The 26,555-nt window shown below is 41.9% G+C and overlaps 1 protein-coding gene across 26 annotated transcripts in view; it reads right to left on the reverse strand.

Annotated features, from left to right (window-relative positions):
• The window catches only part of LOC129725401 (glutamate-gated chloride channel), a 289,723-nt gene that overhangs the window by 10,766 nt on the left and 252,402 nt on the right, over positions 1–26,555 (reverse strand). For 17 of the 26 annotated variants that reach the window (XM_055681189.1, XM_055681201.1, XM_055681192.1 and 14 more), the window contains one exon: positions 20,837–20,947. In XM_055681189.1, the coding sequence (XP_055537164.1) occupies positions 20,837–20,947 (111 nt within the window). Of the gene's footprint in view, positions 1–20,836; positions 20,948–25,912; positions 26,001–26,555 lie in introns of those variants that run through there. The other 9 variants (XM_055681214.1, XM_055681211.1, XM_055681210.1 and 6 more) reach the window with 3 other exon arrangements.

The raw sequence follows: 26,555 nt of genomic DNA on the forward strand, positions 1-26,555 counted from the left end.
CGTTGGACATAACGCATTTAATGCTCTAGCGTATTTTGAATGTATTGCGCAGCTCCAAACCACTACACTTATAAAGCATCAGCCGATGTTCAGAAGGTTGGCATCGTTAAAACAGTGCAACCAGCAATCAATACTGATAAGTTGGGTACTGACTCCATTGAAGAAATTATTGTCTGATCGATTCACTTTCATGAATCAGGTCATTTGAAAACATCATTCAATCAATAACAATAAACAAAAACATGAGATTAGTCCAAACATTTTGCATTTAATCATGACTCTGGTTTCATTCACATGCATTCGGTTCTGCGTTTCTGCCACCAGCGTCAATAACTTTCGCGGAAACAAGGCTCGCTATTGACTGTTTCGGTTGCTTACGATTTTTGGGGATGCACGAGCCGTTGATACGCATTGGCTCGCGAAAGTAAAGAACGGTTTTTTGAGCGCCTCGAAACTGATCGTTCGCCCGAAGCCGAAGTTTACCGAGACATTACGATTTTTGTGTATATGATACATATTCTGATTTTGATCTCTGTCAATGTATTCCTTGTACAACTTTTGCGTTATGCGTATCACGCATTAGACTGCATTGGTTGTGCGAAGTCAGAGCAAATTCTTCGCTTTAATATGCCACCAATTGCATCGCATGGGCCTTTACCATAAGAAGTCGCAAAAAAATGCCACTCTGCATCGACGTTACATTTTGTTTTGAACTTGCAAAGACTTGCAAAGTTTTTTCTATTTTTATATTGTGAGGCAGCTCCATCAGACATTAATATCGCTTTTTTCAACTCTATTGTTGTTTTCAAAAAACTCATTAATTTGGCAATGAACACCTGAACCGCAACAATATCATGATGGAGTAATTCCGATATTATGAAAAAAGCTGATATTCTTAAATGTTCCAGATTCTGAATAGTAAACAACGAAGGGATGAATGGTGGCTTGACTATCATTCTAATAACTACACGAATCACAAATTGATAAAGACGTATTAAAATGAGCTTGACTGTTCAATATTTTTAATTTTGCAATAACGTTTTCGTTCAATTTGCGTAAGCTTGATGAGCACCGATGATCAGGAAAGGGTTTACAGCATTTGGGCTTGGTGTATTCCATTTTCACTTTATTCATCTACACAAAGTGCAAACTGTTACTAACATATCTGGAGTAGTGCAATCGTATTTATATACGAAAACAGATATTAAAGGTAACCCAGTAGTTATTGGTTGCATACTTTACAAACAGTTATTATTAGTAAACAAGTAGGTACTGTTGCACGACAAACATATTTTTTAATAAAACATTCGGCAAGGGGAACGTGTAGGTAGGCAAGGTTTAGCGCTTGAGTTATTTATCCAATCGTTTTGTTGTCAAAGAATGAATTGTATATTTTTGATCAAACATTCCAATGAACGTATGGTTTTTGCTGGAAAACCATGGACAAATTAAGAAAAACGTGTATTTTCCGAAATATTAATAATTTTTCGAGCTTAAATTAAAAATAACTCGAAAACCGATGCCTTTAGGATATTCACTACCAAAAGCTTTTTGATTCAAAATGACTTTCTGCATATTGTAAAATCATCAGAATACAAATATTTTGAAAAATGTTTAAATTAGAATTTTTATAAAAAAATTAATCTACCATAAAAAAATTATTTTTCATTTCTCCATCCTGGACTTTATTTTTAAAGTTGCGTATTAACGTCAAGTTTCTTTAAAAAAAAAAAAAAAAAAAAATTCAACTCTTTTTTTTTAAATTGAAATTTAATGTTTATTTTTAATTGTTTTTGGTCAAAAAAATTTTTTTTTGTACATTGTATATTTTTTTATGGTGCATTTTTAATTCCCTACAACAGTTTCAGACAGTTTTTCTATACAACCCACGGTTTCTGGGCTACAATGCTTCGAATAAAACCTATGCCAAAAGGCATACGCCCTTTTAGAATGTAACTCATAGGTGTAAAAAATCTCTCCATCTGTGAAAAATGCTCAGTTTGCTAAGCCAAATACGTGTGCAAAGTTTCATTCAAATCAAAAATGGTCGATATTCGACCATAGGTCATTTGGCGCGATCTTGCTCTATATTCCTTGCACACGACATTTCGCGTCGGTTTGGTAGTGCCTTTCCGCGCATTGGCCCGCGACGGAGAAAAATTGTTGTAATCGGTACATACGGTACGGTAGAGTCATCCCGCATATTGACCCGAAGAGAGGAATCGCACGGCTTGCGCCGGTTCGTGTTACCCCAAGCAAATTGCAAACATGCTTACAGAAGGAGAAATAGTGAGCAGTGAACATGAGGCCGCGTACCTCCAGAAAGGAAAAGATCATCTGCTAGAAACACTCAAGAATTTGATGCAGTGTGCAAAAGAAGCTAAAGACGGGAAAAATTCTGATTTGTTGGAAACTTGGGCAGAAAGGCTAAAAGAGATCTATAGGGCATATCGCCGCGTAGTATGAGCCTTTAGAGTCAGTGCATAACGTATGTTGCAAAGAGGAACGTATCGACTTCGAGAATAAATACTGCGCACTACGAGCATTCTTTTCTAAGCAGCTTAAAGACCACGCAACACCTATTCCTCCATCTGTGGCGGTGCAGCAGATGAGCCACATTCGCTATCCAGAACTAAATCTCCCCCGGTTCACTGGCAAACTCGAAGATTGGTGGGTTTCGTGATGCCTTTGAATCGGCTATCGATACATTGATACATGGCTACATTGATAAATTTCAATATTTGAAAGGGCTTGTGCAGGGCGAAGCGGCGAGAATCATTGAGTCTATTTCGCTGTGCGAAGAGGGGTATAATGATGCGTGGCGAGCCTTAAGGTTGCGTTATGAGAATAAACGCCAGTTGGTACGATGTCACATAAAGGCATTGTATGATACACCTGTAATGAAGAGGGAAACTGCAGATGAATTACTTGGTCTAGTGGACAAATTCGAACAACACATTTCCGTTTTGCGACGATTGGGAGAAAATGCTGATGCCTGGAGCTCGATGTTAGTCTATCAGTTATCCATTCGTTTAGATTCTCATACGCTACGTGAATGGGAAAACTACTGCGCGCGCCTCGATTCGGACAATGTAGCTGCCGTTCTTGGTGGAACCGCTAATCCTTTATTCGATGATTGTGAAGATTCCATGCCGACCTACGTCTCTATGGTTAACTATTTGCAAAATTACGCTCGAGTTCTCCAGTCTGTTGGGCCTTCCACCGTGGTAGGACGAAATCGCGACCCAATGGGGAAGCAACCAGTTAGATTCGGCGCTCATCTCAGTTGTGCGTCAAGCAGTCAAGGTCAACAGAATGCAAGAAAATGTGAAAAATGCAACCAAGATCATTTATTCTTTCAATGTCCAGAATTCCAAAGACTACCGGATCAACAAAGATTGGAGTTTGTAAGATCCAAGAAACTTTGCCTCAATTGTCTTCGCAATGTTAATCACTTCGCAAAGAACTGCCCCTGGAAATCCTGCAATCGATGTCCAAGAAAACATCATACTCTGCTCCACGGTGCACAATTCGCATATCAGATGTCTCCTCCTCAGACTAGTGGAACAATTGCCCTTGTCGCTCAGCCAACTTCGTCGCACCCGCGCTCACCTTGCAAATCTTCCTCTGTTTCAAATGCTTCAGAGAAACTGTTTTTCCGCTATGCGCAACTTGGTTCATCGAAAAACATTCACTACGCTACGATAGCGTGCAAGGAGGATAGCCAAGTAAATACTATTATCCTTCCTACCGCGCTAGTTGAAATCGAAGGCTATCGCGGTCGAAAAATTACTGCTAGATGTTTATTAGATTCTGGATCACAAAGCCATTTCATAAGTAGCGCACTAAGTCATAGGTTCCAACTGCCGTACTGTAATGCTGCTCCAATTTTAGTGTGTGGTATCGGCCAGACAACAACCAAGACAACGCATTTCGTCACCGCTAAGGTGTCATCCCGAGTTTCTCCATTCACTGTGGAACCCCGACTATTGGTGTTGCCAACTCTGTCAATGAAACTGCCATCATCCACCATCAACATTCGAGAATGGTACATTCCGGACACAATTCAACTTGCCGATCCCACTTTTCACAGGTCACAGCAAATAGACCTCATTTTAGGTGCCGAATACTTTTTTAACACGTTGCGATATGGTCGTATACAACTGGGGGAACGATTGCCAGTACTGCAAAATTCTGCTCTTGGCTGGATTGTCTCTGGCGCATGTGCGATAGAAAATCACGATCACAACGATCCACGGTTTTGTTTTTCTAGCACTTCTGCTCGTTTCGAAGAACTTCTTCGGAAATTCTGGGAAATGTAAACCATCCCAGAGTCCAAGTGTTGGTCAGTAACTGAACGGATTTGTGAAGACCACTTTGCTGCCAACTTCTCACGAACCACCGAAGGACGTTACATAGTCAAGCTACCCAAGAGAGATGAATTAATTCAACAACTAGGTGATAACAAATATCAAGCTACAAGACGGTTTTTGGCTTTGGAGCAGTCACTGCAACGAGATCCACAAAAATACGCCTTGTACAAGGATTTTATTCAACAATATTTAGCCCTGGGGCACATGCGTGAGGTCACTGCTAGTGAGCATGACGTTCGCCCACAGTTTATTCTCCCGCATCATGGGGTGCTTAAGCCAGATAGCAGCACCACCAAACTAAGAACAGTTTTTGACGCTTCGTGTAAATCTCGTTCCGGACTAGCGCTTAATGACGTGCTGTTACCAGGACCTACAATTCAAGACACTCTGGTTGCAATCAGCGATGGAAACGAAACGATTATGACCCGATTGTCGTTTTGTCCCAAACTGTACAGATTGCGATGTGTTCAAGTAATGAATAAACTTGAATCCTCTCAGTACGTAACAAAATGTTGATGCATTGCTCACTCGGAAATAATAAATACATAACTAGACTATATACAGCTCTTAGAAGAGAATGATCCGCGCAACTCGTTGTGTTTTTTTCTCCGTACGTGGCTCGTCGCACGAGGAAAAACGATAGCAAAAGAGAATAATAAACTTGACTTGTCCCCTTCGCATCACAGTGACGCAGTAGCAATGATGTGGTACGGTGACGGCGGGAGGGAGAGTTATTTTAGGCTATCGGACTACTTGGGCAACGATTGTTTTCAGCAGGTTTGCTACACCAATTAATGAAAAACTGCTGGAGTAGTGTGAAACATGATATTATATAATATTTTTTTGTTTTATTCATTTAAAAAAAAGGCTGCTTAAGCAGGTAATACAGAAATTAATAGGTACCAAACTTTGCTATTATTCAATTAACCGAATTATCCTACGTTTAGCTTGCGGTTAAGCCGAAGAATTTATCTACCTCTCGTTTTGGTTATGGCTTGGTGAATGGAACATTTTCCTCATATTAATTTCAGAGTTAGTGCTAAGAGGAGAGAGAGAAGGTGGCTACCTGATATAAATAAATTTAAAAAACGCAAGCTTGGCATAGTTTGCGTGATTGATAGTAGGCATTCAAATGCTTGAGCCTATCTCCTAAAACTAAATTCTTTTTAGTCGTATTGAAATAAGATTTTCAGTAAACATAGCAATAATTTTTTTCAAGCAACAATAAGTTTCGGGTACCTACGTGTAATATTTTATTTTTTTATCGTTTCCTTTCGGATTGACTTTTTACAAAGAATCACTGCGTTACTTATTGTTACGTAGGAGGAAGGGAGGGAGGGGGGGGGGGTAGTAGAGACAGTTACGTAACTATCATGTTTGCTCAAAATTGAAAATTTCGGAGAGGAGTCAGACTGATTAGTGGTAAGTAATTTTAGGGGGGGGGGGGGGGAGTCATGTCGAACGCTACCTATCGTTACATAGGAGGAGGGGGGTCTGAAATCTAGATTTTCAGCGTTACGTAATTTGTAATATAACACGTCGATGTTGCACCATCATGTTTCATATCAGAGCAATTCCATCACAAAACCGGGCAATCAATTTAGTCGACCGTTGCAAATACAGTGATCACCCGATTATATCACCCCCTTGATGATGTTTGGAGTGATAAAATAGGGAAAGTGATAAAATCGGGAATTTTTCTTTATTATTATTTTGTTATAAAAGATGGTAAACCAATAATTTAACACGTAAAATCAGCGATTTTGATTACTACAAGAAATCAAATCATATGAAAAAGCAGTTCTATCCGTCTGTCTGCTTCTCTGATCCTTATAGACGTGGGAACTACTGTACTTATCGGCGTGAAAATTTTTATGTAGGGGTTTTTGAGGCCGGAAAAGGTTATTAGAGTAGCTCGAGGCCCCTTCCTCTTCTTAAAGGGAGGGCTTCCATACAAATATAACACAAACTTCTACGTAACTTAAAAACTAATCAAGCAAATGGAACCAAATTTGACATGGTGAGGTTATTAGGAGTAAGAAATATGTCAATGGTCACTTGACACCCCTCCTTCCTCTGGAAGAGGGAGGGCTCTCATATAAGTAAAACATAAATTTCACTACTAGTTCGTAGGATAGGTACTAGTGTTTGCATAAAGCTGTGAAGTTGTTCTCTTAGTGTCATACATATCTCAAGCAGCTCAAAAAATTAGTTTCAGCTATTTTCTAAGGTTACGGAAGAGGGATCAGAAATGACCCAAAATGTGTTTATGTGGTTTACTGATAGCCCTTTCACAAAATATCTTTTCAATACATTTCAAAACACATGAAAATTGATACTTTTTGTACTTTTTCTTCATTCACCCAGAAGCAGAAACAAATCGATGACGTACGTAACGTATCTAACAGTCACAATCCCTGGCTTTTTGGACCGATAGGCCTGAGCAAAACTAGAGAGGGGAAAAAATCGATGAAGTAGTTGAAACAACACCAATGATTTTAAAAATAAAAATTAATCGAGGATACTGTCTACAGACATCAAAAGACGAAAGTTTGTATCTTAATTGACAGTGGAACTGGCACTTGTAAATAATTGCGAGATTCGGAGATGGTGGACATACAATGTTATATGATGATAAAATTGGGTGAAAAAGGTGATAAAATCGGGGGCAGATAAAATCGGGTACTGATATAATTGGGTGATTACTGTATTTTCATAGCCAAAAAAAAATCGGTTTTCGATGGTTTTTGATGCCAAATGACTTAGAAACGCATGAAACGTCGAGAATTGGTGTCATCTGAAAAAAAAAAATTGCAAAAATCGACTCTCTGGGACTTAATCGTTTTTTCAATTGTGGAAGGCGGAGTTTAAAACATTTAGAATTTATTTAATGAAATTGATTGCTAGTCTCTCGAAATAGCCTGTATAATGATATACACTATAAGTAGCATCGAATACATCATAGTTCATAATATAGTGAAAAATGAGTATAAAATAAAAAAGCACTTCGGTTCGTTTGATTGGTGTGACGTTTTCGACAAAGTTGTAGATAATAATTCTGTCTTTCCAAGAAAATACATTTAAAAAATCATTTATTGAAAAATAAAATAAGAAGAAAAATTAAAAAACAATTATGTATTCAAATGAGCTCATTTCTTAAAAATCTGATTTTTTAATAAAACCTACAAAAGATTGCCAAAACAATGAAACCAGTCCGACCATTCAGAAGTTAAGAAAAAAAAGTTATCGTTTTTTGAAAAAAAAATTTTTTTTTGAAAAAACAAATTGTTTGAATCGTTTTTTCAAAAGGAATATTTTTCTTTTGAAAGGACAAAATATTATCTACAACTTTGCCGAAGACACTATGTCAATCAAACAAACCGTTTCGTCTGTAGACATATTTTTAATTTCCAATAGAGCACTGTATGAGGAATTAAGAATATTTTTACGGTCAAAAAGGTTTATTTGATTGTCATAGTGTACCTGGCAAAGTTGTAAATAATAACTTTGTACTTCCAAAAAAGATGTACCCCGTGAAAAAAAATAGCTTTTTTTCTGATTCCTCCATGACCGGTTTCGTTGTTCAGGTAATCTTTCGAAGTATTTATAAAAAAAATCGATTTTTTTCAAATGGGCTGTTTTGGATAATTAATTTTTAATTTTCTTTTAATTTATTTTCAAAAAATCAATAATATGTTTTTACAGTCTATATATTTTTGGAAGACAAAACTATAAGTTACAACTTTGCCGAAGACGTCACACCGCTCAAACGAACCGTGTTGGCCCTAAAAGTATTTGTAATCATCAATACCATCATAATAGCATTTTTCAATAGCTTTTCAATATGAGTTGTGTTTCAAAAAATTGAACCTATAGCACAAAAGGGCATTTTTTGCCTATGAAAACGACTATGCAAAGTTTCAGCCAATGGGCACGTTCACGTTCTGATGATGTAAACTTGTCAGAAAATGTATGGTTGAACTGTCAAAACGACGCAAACTCAGAAACAACGAGTCAATTGTGTTGCTTATTGATTGAGATCCCTATCCCTGGCGAAGGACATTATTGTGGTAAGGGGCTGTCCACATACCACGTGGACAGCTTGGGGGGGGGGGGGTTGTGTGATGTCCACGGTCCTTACAAAAATTCATATGGGCATTTGTCCACGGGGGGAGGGGGGGGGGTCAAAATCGTTAAAAATCTGTCCACGTGGTATGTGGACGGCCCCTAAATAAAACGAATAAATTGTCTGGTACAGCATTCGCATAAACAAGTACAAGTGTCCTAGAGAGTATATTTTTCAAACAAAATCAAAAAAACATATTCCATCAGTATCCACCGTTTCATGTACTTTCAAGACACTTGGAATAGAAAACATTATTCAAATTCCATGCACCTCCCGTGTGTGATTTTGTAAATGACATGGAAGCATTCAACATTTTCCGCGAGACATAATCTTAATTTTGGTTGAGTTATATTTTTTTGCACAGAGTAGTTTTTTGAAACATATTGTAAATTTGTTTTGAAATATCTTGCCATTTTACATGGTATTTTTTTCCAATTCAACATTGCCACCCTAACGACAATGATGTAGCAAATATTATATTTTCAGGATTTTTTCTTTTGGTATTGAGTGAAAAGTGATTTTTTTCTTTTTATATTTATTTTTACATAATATTATAAACCACTCTATGTCAAATAAATGAACCACCCTAATGAAACATAATGTTTTCGATGCTAGTTATAGTGTATATCATTATACAGGTTATTTCGAAAGACTAGCGATCAATTTCATTAAATAATTTCTTAATATTTTGAACTCCGCCTTCCGCATCTGAAACCGCCATTCTCTACTGCGAAAACTTGCCGAACTTTTTGCGGATATGTTAAACTTTTCTACCTTTTTGTCCATCCTGACACACGTTTTATACAAGCAAGATCTCTAAACCAACTGGGAACTTGAACCTGCCACCAAAACAATCTCATTATGGGAGTAGGAGACAACACACTTTTTTTTCACTCTCTTTTTGACAAAAATCTCAATCATTGGCTGAATGATCATGAATGATCTTTGTTCATCATATGTACATATTGCGACTAACCCCATATACTCAGCTGTGCACATTTAGATACAGATGTTGTTGTTAGCAGTCACGACAAGAGGCGAATAGTGCGAAGGAAGAAAAAGAGAGTTGGTGCTCCTTTGCAATTCTCGTAACTCGTCTTACACATAGATCTGCTTGCAAATGTGAGAAGAGTAAATGTATATCGCACACTGACAGAGATGTTAATGCATCACAAAGGAGATTTATATGTATTCAAAAATCGCTAGAAACGATTTTCTTCCATCGCTGGTTGCAATCGTGCTTCGTTTTCGTACGTATAGGTTTGTCGTTTCGGCGGACATCGAAAAGATGTACACACAGGTACTGGTCCACCCATCAGACCAACCCCTGCAACGCATACTCTGGCGAAATAGTCCACATGAACAGCTGAAAATATATCAGTTACTGACGATAACTTACGGTTTGAATAATCCTCCTTTTCTAGCAACCCGTGTGCTGGTACAGCTGGCAAAAGATGAGGAAACCAGATTCCCGATGGCAGCTCGAGTAGCAACGAGAGACTTTTACGTCGATAATCTTCTCACTGGGTCAAACGACATACGAGATCTTAAACAAATCTGTCAGCAAATGATCGATATGCTCCATGCTGGTGGATTTTCCCTTAGACAATGGACATCTAATAGTCAAGCCATTTTGGACGTCATCCCCGAAAATCTTCGTGAAACTCGTACATTACTAGATCTCGATCCAAACTCCACTGTCACTGCTCTTGGTTTACGATGGGAACCTGCTGCTGATACACTCTCGTTTAAAATACCCAGATGGAAGGAAACGTTTGGTCTCACTAAACGCAAGGTTTTGTCGCAGATGAGTAGCCTGTTCGACCCTCTCGGCCTTATCGGCCCAACCATTATTCGTGCAAAAATCATAATGCAAACATTGTGGAAACATCATCTGGACTGGGACGTACCCTTACCACTACCATTCGAAGAAGAGTGGAAAGAATATCAACAAGACATACCGCACTTGGAACATCTCCTTGTGCCCCGAGCTGTTTTGCAATTCCCCTATCAGTGTCTGGAAATCCATGGATTCTGTGACGCTTCCCAATTGGCGTACGGCGCTTGCGTCTATCTAAGATCAATCGATGCCTCCGGTCAGTGTTTAATGCAGCTGCTAACTGCTAAGTCACGAGTTGCGCCAGTCGCTTTTACCCATGCTGAGCAACCTAAGCTGAACAGCTAAAGCCCTTGGTCTCCCCGGGACCGCCGTTAGGCATTACTTCAGTGCTTTTCGCACTTACCTCTATGGGTAGCAGAGCAGCCTATACAGGCCAGTTAGTTAACCGTTAACTAACTGGGGCACGTCGATGGTTTCCCGTCGATTGGTGCCCTGCAAAATACTAACGATCTGTGATGCTGCCGTGATGACCGCATCCCAGATTTCCCTACTTTCGCACATCCTACGCACTATATTCTCTGGCGTGGTGTCCATCCCACTTATTGCCAGCATTTCGTAGCGTACCCGTTCGAAGCGCGGACATGTGAAGAACACATGCTCTGCGCTTTCTTCCGCACCCGTACAAGCGGGGCACATAGGGGACTCGGCGTACCCGAACCTATGCAGGTACTGCCTAAAGCAGCCATGGCCTGACAGGATCTGTGTCAGATGGAAGGTTACTTCCCCATGGCGCCTATTAATCCAGCCTGCTAACTCTGGAATGAGTCGGTGTGTCCATCTACCTTTTGTAGTGTTGGACCACTCCCGCTGCCACCTGGCCATTGAGGATGACCGTATGGTGTTGCGAATACCCCTCGTGTCGCGTTGGTCGAAGCACTCTACAGCCTCTTTGATGATGATGCTGATGGGCATCATGCCAGCCAGGACGCAAACCGCCTCGTACGACACTGTTCGGTATGGGCACGCGACCCTTAGGCACATTAGCCTGTACGTACTCTCGAGTTTGCCGCGATGGCACGAGGTACTCAATACCTTGGACCACACTGGTCCTCCATACCTGAGTATGGACGTGGTCACGCTAGCAAGGACTTTGCGCCTGCTGCTACGAACCGCCGAGCTGTTTGCCATCATGCGAGATAGCGCTGCCACAGCCATGGAAGCTTTCTTGCAGGTATAATCGACGTGGCTCCCGAACGTGAGCTTGTCGTCGATCATAACCCCCAGAAGCTTCAACGAGCGTTTTGAGGCGATAGTGCATGTACCGGCACTAATCGATGCCTCCTGCTCAGACTTTCTGTTATTTACAACAATAACTTCAGTCTTGTGGTGCATCCAGTCTCCCACTACGCGTATTGATAGCGCGGCCTTTAACTCTACCTCTCTGATAGACTCGCCATAGACCTCAAGAGTTATGTCATCGGCGAAGCTCACGATCACCACCCCTGGAGGGAGTGTTAGTTTTAACACGCCGTCATACATAGCGTTCCACAGTACCGGACCCAGGAAGGAACCTTGCGGTACACCTGCGGTAACCGGAACGCTTTTCTGACCCTCGTTCGTGTTATACACTAGCACTCGATTCTGAAAGTAGTTGCCCAGAATCTTGTACAGCGGCGTCGGCACTCTGAGACTCTGTAGCGCTAGGGCTATGGAGTCCCAGCTGGCACTGTTAAACGCGTTCTTCACGTCAAGCGTGACGATCGCGCAGTAACGAATGCCCCTCCTCTTGCGTTGGATTGCAACCTCAGCCGTTCTGGTGACGGAGAGAATTGCATCCACCGTGGACCTACCTTTTCGAAAACCGAGCTGGTTGCTTGATAGACCGTTCTCACTTTCTGTATATTTCACCAGTCTATTGAGGATTACCCTCTCAAGCACCTTGCCCGCCGTGTCCAGCAGGCAGATTGGTCTGTATGCCGATGGGTCACCTGGTGGTTTCCCAACCTTCGGCAACAGCACCAGCCTCTGGCGCTTCCACACGTCCGGGAAGAGGCAGTCGTCGAGGCATTTCTGCATGCCCGCCCTGAACAACCCGGGGGCTTCTTTGATGGCCGTCTTGATGGCCAAGTTCGGGATTCCGTCTGGTCCCGGAGCCTTGCCTACCTTCAGGGAGTTTGCGATCTCGATCAATTCATCTTCCATCACCCTTACCGCATCGTCAGCCTCTGCACGGCTGCCGTCACTCACGGTAGGTGGTGACTCGTCAGCCGGAGGCCAGGGACTTGCTTCGTGGCTTGGGAAGAGGCCCTGAATGATCGTTTCTAGCATCGCTGGTGATTGTTCGGCCGGGGCTAGCGCACCTCTAGTCTTGGTCATAACGATCCTGTAGGCGTCACCCCACGGGTTCGAATTGGCACTGGCGCAGAGTCGTTCGAAACAGGCTCGTTTGCTGGCTCTGATTGCGCTCTTAAGCGTTGCCTTAGCGGATCTGAATGCGACACCGCGTTCCGCTCTTTGCTCGTCGGAACGTGCGCGTTGCATCCTCCGTCTTGCACGGAGGCATGCATTGCGCAGGCCTGCTATCGTATCGCTCCACCAGTATGTCGGTGGCCTACCCTCTCTAGGCGGACGAGACCTAGGCATCGTGGCGTCGCACGCCCATGACAGCATCGAATTTAGATGGTCCACATCCGGGAGCAGTTCACCCCCTTCGTGCTTCCATCTAATTGCCTGCCCAAAAACATCTGCATCGAAATGCAATGTTTTCCAGCCGTAGAAGGATGGAATATTGGCCCTACTCGCTGCTTGCTTCCGCACGCCTACCTCATAGCGGATCGATTGGTGATCGCTATTCGTGTAGCTGTCGTCTACCCTCCAGTTCGTGATCAGTCCCGGGCTGCAGAACGTCACATCGAGAATCGATTCGGCACCGTTTCTACTGTAGGTGCATTTTGTACCAACGTTAGCCAAGTCTAAGTTGAGCTTTGCCAAAGCTTCCAACAAGACCTGGCTCCTCTGGTTTGTACAGCGACTTCCCCACTCGACAGCCCAAGCGTTGAAGTCACCCGCAACCACCAACGGCCATAGGCCCGTCAGTTCCACGGTTGCTTGATCGAACATCTGCGCGAACGTTTCGGTAGACCAACTTGGCGGAGCATAGCAACTGCAGTAGAATACTCCATCCACTTCGGCTATAACGTACCCCTCTCTGGAGGTCAACACAATCTCCTGAACCGGGGACCTGCCTGTCGTGCAAATGGCCGTCTTCCCAGACTTGTCCGATACCCAGTTACCGTTTCCGGTTGGGATGCGGTATGGGTTCGAGACGATGGCCAGGTCCGACAAGGACTCAGCTGCCGCTTGGTGTAGCAACTGCTGCGCCGCATAGCAGTGGTTCAGGTTTAACTGTATTACCCTCAGGCCTGCGGCTTAGTAGCCGGCCGTGCAGCCGGACACTTGGGGCCTCCCATGGCGTGTTTGGCGTCCCGTTTACCGGTGCATACCAGACACTTGGGAGGTGCACCGCAGTCCCGTGCCTTGTGGCCTGCGCCACCGCAGCGGCGGCATAAATTGGACCTGTCGGGCCCTTTGCACGACCAGGATTTATGCCCCCGCTCAAAGCACCTGAAGCAAACGTCAGGCTGTTGGAAGGTGCCCAGAGGGCAGACCGACCAACCCACCTTCAACGTGGCCTTCTTCAGGGCCTTGTTACCCTCCACTAGTGGAAGCTTTATGGTAGCAACCTGGGTGCCGGCCGGGCCCCTGCGGAGACGAACTGCCTCTGCGGTCACTACCACTCCACACTCTCGTTCGAAGGCTTGTGCTATGTCGCACCCTTCGGTGATCTCGTCCAGGTTTTTAAGCTGGAGAGTCACTTCAGGAGTGAGGGCTCGGATTTGAACCTCCTCGCCTAGCACTTCCTGGGCCGTCTTTTTATAGGCACAGCCCTTGCCCTTCGCCTCTTTGCGGAGTTCGAGGATCATCTCGCCGGTGCGTGACCGACGAATTGACCTGACGTCCGTGCCGAGGTCTTTGAGCTTGGGTTCGCCTCTCATGGCCTTCAAGACTTCGGCGTACTTAGACGCATCGGTCTTGAAAATGAGCGCGTCACCCTTGCTCCGCCTACTCGCCCCTTGCGGCTTCTTATTGCGGTCGCCGCGCCTCGCGCGTCGTTCCCGCTTCTGCCGCTTCTTGTTCACCACGGTGGTCCAATCCGTGGCTTCGCCGTTTGCCGGTTCGTCGTTTGCCGGTTCTTTGCTCGGCTGGACCGACGAGCCAGCTTCCTGGCTGTCACCAAACAACCGCCTTCGTTGGGTCCTGGGGGCCGTTTCCCCCGGAGAGCCCCTCGCACGTTTGCCAGTCGGTTCAGTTGAACAGACTTCGGCAAACGATGCTGCAGCTGTTTGTGTGTATTTAGACACAGCTGCAGCACTCCCTTTTTTAGGCTGGTTGACCCTCGCCTCTAGCGCGAGTGCCTTGCTTTCGGCATCGTTAGCCCGTTTAAGGGCTTGCGAAAGCTCGGACTTCGCACTGCAAACGTTCATACGTAACAACAGAAGACATTGTTTCAGGTCTTTTGATATGTTGCTACGTTCGTCCGTGAACTTGAGTATTTCATCAAGTTGTACGGACACCGCCTCCACGCTCGGGAACTTGTTCATGTGACTTTCTACCGCAGAGAGTAGCATAGCCCCAGATATCTGTTCCCGCTCCTTGGCGGTTTTAGGTGTTTCCACCTTGCCACCAGTCTTCGCCGTTCCGGTTGGTGCTGGCTTAGGCGTGCCCGCCTTTGCCCCAATTCGGAATTCCCCTGTCGGTGTCGCAAAAGGTGTACCAACCTGTGCGCCGCCTTTACCGGCATCGGCCAGTCTCGGTGGAGACCGGGCGATGTCCCGCCTGGCAAACGGGTTTACTAACCCGTCCGCCCCATCCACTACCTTCGCCTCTTCGTCGATTTTATAAGAAAACATTTTGGTTAAAAGGGTCCCCCTTCCAGCCGCTATCCTTGGTTATGGTGGAGTGGTCGCCTATATGGTCCCATGGTGGCCTATGCCGGAGCAGTGAGGTCATGGCTAGTGAAGGTCGCCATAGCCCCTCATGAGCAACTATGACGCCTCCCGACCGGCGTAAGTCAGGAAAGGGCATCTGATCCCACTCCTGCCTGATTCCCATCAGGCAATGACCGCGGAACGTACTGGAAGGCCTGCCAGGTTTCACGGGACGGAGACCCGTTGTCACACGACTTTACTAAGGGAGCTCGGTGCAGGTGCCAGCCCAACGTCGTGGTATAAAATCGTATTTCCTCTCAAAAACCTAAAAACACAGCGACCAGTACACCATAATTGGACTGGTATCAGCCCCAATAGGCAGGTTAGTGCATTTGGATGATGGGAGCGGCACTTCTCGCTCCGTCGAAGCTGCTTACGGGTGGCCGTGGCTTTTACGGGGAATCGACTGCCCAATGCCCGAAACCCCACCACTCCCTAGGCAAGCTCCCGCTGCCGGTCCAGGACTAATTGATGTTATCACACACCTATCGGTGGTCACACACGCGTGTATGGCCTCGACGGTCGCCAGGCGTCGACCCGTGGTGGCCTGCAGCTCGGCCAATCGACAGTAAATCGATACCTAGATTGGAGCTCGATGCAGCTGTGCTTCTAGCCCATTTGCTAACTCAAGTCATCGCTAGTATTAATCTTTCCGCACCAGTCTATCTGTGGACAGATTCCACCGTCGTTCTTAGTTGGATTACTGCTCCTCCGTTAACCTGGAAAACATTCGTTGCAAACAGGGTCGCTGAGATCCAGGAACACACTGCGTCTGCTTCGTGGGGCAATGTGCCATCAGAAGGTAACCCTGCGGATCTACTCTCTAGAGGCACGAGCCTGCGAAATATAAAGATCTGCTCATTGTGGTGGGCTGGTCCAGTTTGGCTGAATAAAGTGGATACTGCTTGGCCAACGAATCCAATTGTACGGAATAGTAATACCGAGATTCAAGAACACCGGAAGGTAATTGCTCTCGTAGTTTCAACTCAACCAGGAGATATAATCGAACGCTATTCACAGTTACACCGTTTGATTCGAATATGTGCTTGGGGGCACCGTTTTCGCGAAAACACCCGTCGTAAAACCGTCGATCGCGTAATCGGTCCGTTATCCACCGCGGAAATCGATCGCGCCCTAATGTCGTTAATCCGTCGTGTGCAAGATGAACACTTTGCTCTGGAGAAAAGGCAGCTGAAACAAAATCGAAGTGTGCCATCGAAGTCGAAATTGAGATTTCTAAAACCGCAGCTCGTCGAGGGTCTTATTCGAGTTGGTGGCCGGTTACATCAGTGCGCTTGCTGTCGACGAAAAGCATCCTGTCGTGCTACCGGCTAAACATCATCTTGCAATATTAATAGAGCGACATATTCATGAGGAAACAATGCACGGTGGCCCAAATTTGCTGCTATCAACAATTCGCCAACGGTTTTGGCCAGTGATGGGACGTGATTTAGCTCGTTGCACTGTACATCGCTGTGTCACCTGCGCTCGAGCTCGTCCACGTTCTCTAGAACAGCTGATGGGTGATCTACCACCGGTGCGAGTCACCAAGTCCTTTCCATTCGAAAACGTCAGGGTAGATTTCGCTGGGCCTGTGTATCTGAAACCCGCCAGCAGAAAGGCCGCTCCTGTAAAGGCATATGTAGCAGTGTATGTTTGCCTCGTTACAAAGGCGGTCCATTTGGACTTCGTTCCCGATATGACTACTGATGGATTCATAGCTAGTTTAAAACGTTTCACTGGCAGACGGGGTAAGCCCAGTACGATCTATTGCGACAACGGTCGCAATTTTGTAGGATTCTGTCGTGAATTGGAGGAACTGCGAACACTGTTCCAGACTCAACGCCACCAAAGTGCCGTGACTGATGAAGGCAATGTCAACGGCATACAGTTCCGTTTCATCGCTCCCCGTTCACCATATTTGGGCGGAATTCGGGAAGCTGCCGTGAAATCGATGAAGCTACACCCACGCCGCACTCTCGGGAACGCAATGCTCACCGAGACCGAGTTCGTAACTGCTCTTATTCAAGTGGAGGCCACACTTAACTCTCGTCCCATAACTCCAATGTCTGAGGACCCACAGGATCTCCAACCATTGACACCAGGGCATTTCCTGGTTGGCAGACCGCTGAATGCAGTACCTGAACCAGATCTCAGTGAGCTCTCAGAGAATCGTCTATCTCGTTGGCAAAGGGCTCAATGTTTGGCGCAACATTTTTGGCGACGCTGGCACCGCGAGTATTTGAACACGCTACAATGTCGCTACCGTTGGACAGTGGAATCATCTAATCTCGTAAAGAACGCAATGGTGCTACTACGAGACGAAAATCTTCCTCCTCTGAAATGGGCCATAGGCAGAGTTGTTGACGTTCAACCAGTTGAGGATGGACTGGTCCGCTTGGTATCCGTCCGAACTAGCACCGGGATCACACAGAGAGCCGTGAACAGATTGTGTTTGCTACCGATAGAAGTTGATTCCAAGCTATCAACCGAGCTTGAAACTGTGGAAAAATCTTCTACATAGAAATAAAATTAATTAATTTTGGTGGCCGGAATGTTTAAAACTAAGAAGTAAAATAATTGATATTTTCTAAATTAAAACTTAAAAGAAATTATAATTAAAATATTGATACTAAAATTGTTATATCTAAAACATTGATAAAAATTACTCCTACATCTATAACGTTACCCTAACACAAATGTCAAATACAGGAAACTGATTTGCTATAAAATATACAGGAAACAAGGAACAATACACAATATTACATGATAATTATACAACCACTATCACACACTACACTGATAAAAGGGTCATGCACCACGTGAATAAAATTGAGTTCATATCCAAACGCGCAGTGAACAAGTCACTATTGTTGATCGCCATCCGAAACCATCCGTAATCTATATTTATACAGTCCACTTAGTCGCCGAAGGCCGGTTCGCGAGTTAAAGAACATTTTCGGGATCGGTAAAAAATACTGAATTTTTACACACTCTATGAGGAATTAAGAATATTTCTACAGTCAAATCGGTTTATTTGATTGGCATAGTGTGTCTGGCAAAGTTGTAAATAATTACTTTGTTCTTCAAAAAAAAATGTACCCTGTGAAAAAAAAATTAAATTAAAAAAAATTATAACTTTTTTTCTGATTTCTCCATGGCCGGTTTCGTTGTTCAGGTGAACTTTCGTAGTTTTTATACAAAAATCAGTTTTTTTAAATGGGCTGTTTTGAATAATTAACTTGTAACTTTCTTTTATTTTTTTTTTCAAAAAATAATAATTTGTTTTTAGAGTGTATATTTTTTTTGACAAATAAAACTATTATCTACAACTATGCCGAATTCGTTACACCGCGCAAACGAACCGTGTTGGCTCTAAAAATATTTGTAATCATCAATACCTATCCGAAATAGCATTTTCCTATAGCTTTTCAAAAATGAGTTGTGTTTCAAAATATTAAACCAATAGCACAAAATGGCATCTTTTGCCTATAAAAACGTTTATGCAAAGTTTCAGCCAATGTGCACGTTCACGTTCTGATGATGTAAACTTGACAGAAAATATATGGTCGAACTGTCAAAACGACGCAAACCCAGAAACAACGAGTCAATTGTGTTGCGTATCTGATTGAGATCCCTATACTCTCATTATCACTGAATAACATCGATACAGTCTTTTGTCCGATTATATATGCCAGAGCACTGTGGGTACAATCAAGTGTTGGCAAAGGACATTATTGTGGTAAATAAAACGAATAAATTGTCTGGTACAACATTCGAAAGAACAAGTACAAGTGTCTTAGAGAGTAGATTTTTCAAACAAAATATAATGAAACATATTCCATCAGTTTCCACCGTTTTATGTACTTTTAGGACACTTGGAATGGAAAACATTTTTCAAATATTCGAATTTCATGTACCTCCCGTGTGTGATTTTGCAAATGACATGAAAGCATTCAACATTTTCCGCGAGACACAATCTTAATTTTGGTTGAGATAATTTTTTTTTTTGCACAGAGTAGTTTTTTGATATATTTTGTAAATTTGTTTTGTAATATCTTGCTATTTTACATATAATTTTTCCAATTCAACATTGCCACTCTAACGACAATGATATAACAAATATTATATTTTCAGGAATTTTTCTATTGGTATTCAGTGAAAAGTGATTTTTTTCATTTTATGCTCATTTTTACACAATATTATGAACCACCCTATGTCGAATAAATGAACCACCCTAATGAAACATAATGTATTCGATGCTAGTTATAGTGTGTATCATTATACAAGCAGGTTCAAGAGACTAGTGATCAATTTCAAAAGATAAAATCTAAAAATTTTGAACTCCGCCTTCCACAGTTGAAAAAACAACTAAGTCCCAGAGAGCAGATTTTTGCAAAAAAAATTTTTTTCAGATGACACCAACTCTCGACGTTTCATGCAATTTTTAGTCATTTGGCATCAACAAAAAAATTTCGAAAACCGTAATTTCCCCTTGGGTGATTTTTCGGTTTTCAAAAAGGCCAAACTTCAATCGTTTTGCGCCACCCCAATTTAAGTCCGATTGAGCATAAATTTTGCACAGGGTGTTTTTTCGAGCAGGTGAACATTTTGTATAGGTTTTTTTTGAAATTTTCTGGTCACTTTTTTCCATACGATGATTGGCGCCCTAATATAGGTGCACCTAGCTGTTGAGATGAATAAGGGAGCGATTACCCTACGTCTAAAAAGAAGTCATGCTAGCGGTTGGTGCTGAGCGCGATAGGGCACGCTCAGGTAGTGTGATGATAATCGACGGTGGTGAGTTTGAGGTAATTGATCAGTTCGACGTTGACCTTGGCTCAAGAACTCGGTGGTATAGGCATGTCGTCTTTAGTTTTTTTTTTGAGTTGAAATGTGATGTTAAACTCAAGCTAATCCCCCATATGTCACAAAATGTCACAATAATCGAAACCCCCTCCTCCACCTTAAATGCGTGACATTAGTAATGGATGGTTCCCAAGTAATGAAAATACAGATTTTAATCGACCTAACGTCACTCTTCTCGGCCGTAACTAAAATTTTGAAAGCTAGACCAAACAAACTACGGGTTTCGCTTGATGATTTAGGGTAGGTCAATAGAATTGCTACCTCTGAGCTTTTCACGTGGAAGTACCATGTTTATGTACTCTCGCCAGACGTAGAGGTCAACTGTGTTGTGGCCAATCCGAGTCTATCCGTCGAGAATGCTGTTGGCTGTTTTAAAAACAGCAGGCTAGACTGCATACAATGGCGGTGAGTGTTACTTCACCGCGTCAGACTTGTATCGAGTCACATTTACCGGGTCTGCGTTTCCCAGTTATGTCTCGATCCATGATATGTATCTCGAGGGATGAACCAATTCAATTCAAACAATTTTCAATTTAAATAATTAAAAAAAAAAACATTAAAAATATTTCTTTTAACTTACCTCCGTTGCGCAGCCGTTGTTCGCTGAGTGTGTACAGGGACTGGTGCCACCAGCGCAGCTTGTACAAGCAACGATCTCGTTTGGTCCGCCAGATTCTCGTTTCTTTACACCCTACCGAGAGGGAATTCAGTTAGAATAAGGTATATTACATGACATTTCATAGCAGTTGTAATTTATATAAATAAAGGTTTGAGATTATCGAGTTGACGTTGTTTTTCATAAGAATAGTTGCGCAAACCTCATTCCGAGGAGTAACTATTTTTAAATTAAATTTTCTGCTCCAAATAAGTTTAGGTTACTGACAGCACCTTTTCAGATTATATTTCACACTTTCGTTATTTTAATTTTTACGTCCCATCTACTAATTTAATTTCAAGCTAACGTCATGGAATTGCACATACCTACTGGAATAAAGTAGACGTGAAAATGACATGATGAACGAAACAGCTTTAATCTTCTCTAACTGCGAAGTGGCAACGGAAATAAGGAACCAAAATGTTCTGTGTGATGTTTGTACAACTATATCTACGCAGCATGGAATGCCCGAGGAATCGATCAGCCATGCACACCTTTACACATATTTTAAAAAGCCATAGCGAGCGAACACTCGCCATAAATATTGATAACTGTAAGTGATAGATCTAAAACAGCTCGAATATGGAGCTTGTATCCGTTTATGATTCAACAAGGCTTCTAGCTAAAGTGAATGAGCAATTTAAATTCCATTAGCATAATTGCGCTATCAGTATCGGGAATGACAGTAAGATATCAATCACGTGAGATAGTATCAGTACATGTCTCTGTCCAAACATGTATGCTAAGAAGCTGTGTCAACACGATAAAATCATTTCAGATTCCGGTTTTCCTATTGCTTATTCACACTGACTATGAAGGCAGCTGTGATACATATTCCCATTCAGAAAAACGAAATGGTATCGAAAAAATGAATAAGAAACAAACTAGTTTCGTCCAATACTGACGTCCTAATATCTCTGTGGAATGGAGTATGGAGGCCAATGGATCAGAGGTAATCTACTTTGGCGACTGACAAGAAGTTACAGCGGAAAATAATTAAGGCAAATGCAACGAGAAAAAAAGAGGAAAAAGTTTCTTCGAACGGTTGCTCTGTCCTTATGCGTCGAACATGCGACGTACATCTGCCTCGGGAGACATTAAATCAGATTAGATGGATTGGCATGTTACTGTAATGCAACTTGGTAAGCTTCTTTGTACTTTCGAATAGTAATAGCTATCATCAACGAGGTTAATGGAGCACATAAACTTTGATAGATGTGATAGAAAGAAAATAGTTTAGAATAATTCTAGTTAACAATATTAGATTTTTCTTAGGTTTAAAGTGTTGTCGTCGTTTAAAAAAAAAAATAATTAACCATAATAACTAGAATAATATCATGACAATGCAATATCGTTTGAAATGACATTTCTCATACCATTTGTGTTATTTTACTTGAACCGCGTTGGTGTAAGAACCATTGAAGTTCCGTTATGATGGTTCAGTAGGCAACTCCGAGAAGGTTCTTTTTGTACCTGACGAAACCGAAACGAAGCCTCATTAAAATGTGCTAATGTTACATCATAAATTGGGTGTCTCGGCATCACGGCTTCTGAATTAGAAGATACGGTTCTATGGAACCCATTTTGGAACACAGTAGGGATACATAATTACTCATTAAACACCGCAAACATAGTTTGGAATAGCCGTACTTCGTGAGGCAATCTTACTAATAGTTTTATCAGTAATTAAATACAACAAGGAGTTTAAAAAAATTTCACCAAAAATAGAAAATACGATTAAATTGTAAGTGTACCATATTTCTTTTTTAAAGTAACGATCTATTGTGAAAACAATACATTAAAAATATCATCAAATTCACGTTTAAAAAAAAATACAAATAAAATTTAGGCTTACGCCTTGCCAATGCCATTTTGTAAAATTTTTAGAGCAGTTTCAAATTTCATCATTTCGAGTTGATGAATTATTTTTTGATGGTACTGTGAACACCATATTATTAAATGTTACAATGCTTCTCAAGTGTTGCCTCATTTGCTTTTACTTGTAATTATTTTGTACACATTTTGTAGCCATGTTTACTAGCATTGTTTGACTTATTTTGTTAATCAATTTTTTTTTCTCTCAGACATTGATGGTAAAAGGGTAAAATATGAAATAACAAATGGCCCTGTCGTCGTTTTTGAGGCTCAATTCGGACTGTAGCTAACACTGATCGTTTTTTACAAGAACATTCATGTAAAAGTGGTTTAATTATGTTAACATCATTCGAAACGATATTTTTCACATGTTTTCAGCTTGAATAAAACTTTCAAACCCTCGATATAACACAGCAGAACCTTGAAAGCCCTCATCATGAGGGTGTAGTAATTTCAATTGTTTCTTGAATATGTTTGATTCATTTTTTTTTTATTCTTGCTTTTTTTCCGTCGGTCTATTTCCGCCACTGTTGTGGCCAATCACCGACGCCCAGGGAGGCGACTCCACACCCAGGACCCTAACTCACGACCCGTTTATTAACGGACCGGCGCCAACGGCTTTACTTCCTCATGCGATGGAAGGCGTGATCCCAGAGATTTTTCGCCTCAGAAAATCTCCCGGTGTCGGCTAGGATTGAATCTAAACCAGTTGGGTTGGTTGTGAGTGGATCACGCCACCTCACAACCATCGACACCTATGTCGGCGGTGGGATTCGAACCCAGGCGTCGAGCGTGATTGGCGGAGACGTTACCAACCACACTAGGCCCCCGCTCTATGTTTGATTCATGTGATATTAAAAAATTATCAAAACTTTATTGGCATATGACTGCTAGAAAAATTAATTCTAATATTAACAGTGTCAGCAACGGTCCACTTAGACGGCTGTTCCTTTACTGTTGCATTATGAATTAATCGGACTTGTGAAGTGAAATAGTAGGGGAAATAGGGGCATAATGAGCACCCTAACTTGGTTGCTGATTAAAGCAGGTAAAACGACAAAACTTTTAAGCTGTCTTCATTGCAAAGTTTGAGCTAACTATCTATAATTAAAGGTGCACTATTCACAAATTGAAAGGTTTATCGTATAATGGTGAAAAACCCAAATTAGATTCATGCATCAAAAACTAGCAATCAGTCGATGTGTGGGGCATTATGAGCACCCAACTGGGGCATAATGAGCACCCACGGGGTATAATGAGCACTCTTATAGAACATATCTTGAAACTGTGTAGAAGTTCAACTAATGGGCCAACGTTTGTCGCGAGATGCCGTGATACTTGGTGGCTTGTTTCGTGAATCCCGTCGCACCTTATGGTGGCCAATTCTGCCTTAAGTCCCTTTTTCTGACCGATTCGGTCTCAATGATTTATAATATATGTTCGCACCATCACTGTAAACAAACACTGACTATGGAAACAGACAAACTCACAAGTCTACTGAGATGAATTTCAGGTAAGTTTATGTGACAAGCTGTGCTCATTTCACCCCACCTAAAGGTGACCATTTCGCCCCTACCGAATTAGTTAAAGTTAACATGAGATTTTAATACTAAATATAGCTTAAAATCAAAACTTCAATGAAGGTGAAATTCGGGGTACGGCCCATACGTCATATTGATGTGTCTACATATTTGATTGAGCCATTTAAACGACCGTAGAAGCTTATTTTGTAGTGCGCAATAATAATAATTTTTCCAACATCCGGGAACAAAGTTGATTTTTTAAATATATTTCTATATTTTAAACAGACAAATTACTTTTGTTCTACATTAATAGATACTGTAGTAACTACGGAAAGAGTTCTACAGTAGTTTCGCTTAAAAGAGGGGTGCCCATTTCGCTCCGTGTGCTCATTATGCCCCTAATCCCCCTATAGTTATTTAAACATTGATCGAATGCGATGTTTTCAATATGAACGAAACACTTGCTTTTATCTTTGAACAAATCCTTCTTCGTGGAAATGCGGTAATACAACAACAATATCGCACGCTAGCCTGGGGGCCAAAGGGATGGCAAACCTATCTAAACTCCACACGTTTGACAGTAGGCAACATATCGGGGCTTTATTTAAAAATAAAGCCCCGAGGTAGTCGCCCAGCAGAAGTTTCCTATACTTATCACTTTAGTCGGGAAGACTCTTCACTCATTCAACATAGAAAGAGATAGCATGTTGCCATCCCCCTGCTGGGTGCTAATGCGGTCTCGATCAACTAGATTAGTTGAGAGAATTCGTTATCGATATTGTTTTCGGCACATTTTGCATGTTGTAGGATAAGTACAACGATACACCGTGCCCCAGTGCTGAGTCGAGAAAATTTCGAGAAAAATGTGGTAATACATTACGACTGTAAGTAGTAAATAGGAAACCACATCAAGCAGTGGGGTTTGAGAAGAAACATTTTATCTCTATAACTCATTTTTGACAGCTGGCTTCCTTATACCGTTAGCGACCTAGTTTACGTTAGCGAAATATCGATGCACATTATCGATAGGTTATTGTGCGGCCATATCGCACCCAGAATCTGACGCTCTCTTGTTGCTGTTTTAATTATTTTATGAGAGATACTTTTTCCTGCCTTTATTTAAATTAAACCTAATTGAATCCTAGTCGTTTTTCTTTTCCGTCTTTATACTGCATAGTCGGTTGTGGGGAGGATCTTCGACTGACTTTACAATTAAAATAGCTGTGTACGCTAGCAGGTATCGCATTCGCGTTATACAGCACTATTTTTCTGCCTCTGGCTAGAATCGCTTGTGAAAATGGAACCTTTGCATTTTCTGCTTGCTGTATCCGCTAGTGCACAATCAACATATAGCATGAGGCTGGTGCTCGAGGTTGCATTGTGCGGCTCGTGAAAAATAATGTATGAGTCCTTTTTTCATTCTTTCAATTATTCTCCATTATGTTGTATGAAAAACTACGAGAGGGAGAACAGGGGCATAGACCGATACGGTAACTACATACACAAAGGTGAGATTATACAAAGTTTATTTTTAGATTCGGCTGAGAGCAAAAATATAATTTCAAATGGGGAGATAACAGTGAAATAGCAGAACAACACTTACCGGCTATGGATAACAATGTCCACGAAGCATTAAATTGTTGAGAAAATAAAAATGACTAATTATTCTCTGCATTCTTCGCCTTTCAGATCTGCATACAAGTTGCTTTGTTTAATTGTGGGTTCATTGAAAGCATTTTGCACTATATTTCATTTGTTTAAAGGTTTGGTTTTGAGGATATAAATATGGATATAAAACAAAGGAAAATGAATTTAAACTATTTCCGATGAGGGGGTTAAGAGATATGATATGGTCGCAAGTTTAACATCTGCTGCCAGCTCCGGTACCAAAGTTAAGGAGCTTCAACGATAAATTTTATAGTCCGGCCACACCACACTAACAGAAAAGAGGAAGTAAAATATATTTTTCGAACCCAACTGATCATACCCAGTATCAGACTGTTAGGCTACATCTAATCATACGATGTTTATTAAATTGCAGATAAATATCGATTTTGATCTGTATATTTTCTCTTTCGGTCTACTTTTAATTTGATATTCGCAGTAAAAGTATAGTGGTGGTGATCTATGAAATTTCAGCTAGTTTGTAATATTTGTTCTTGAGATGTACTTAAGAAAGTGGTCAAGAGTTTATTTTTCTGAATGGTATGGTTATCTTTTCCCTATTGTAAACAATAATTAAACAT

The sequence above is a fragment of the Wyeomyia smithii genome, chromosome 2 (assembly GCF_029784165.1).
Source record: "Wyeomyia smithii strain HCP4-BCI-WySm-NY-G18 chromosome 2, ASM2978416v1, whole genome shotgun sequence".
Taxonomy (NCBI): domain Eukaryota; kingdom Metazoa; phylum Arthropoda; class Insecta; order Diptera; family Culicidae; genus Wyeomyia; species Wyeomyia smithii.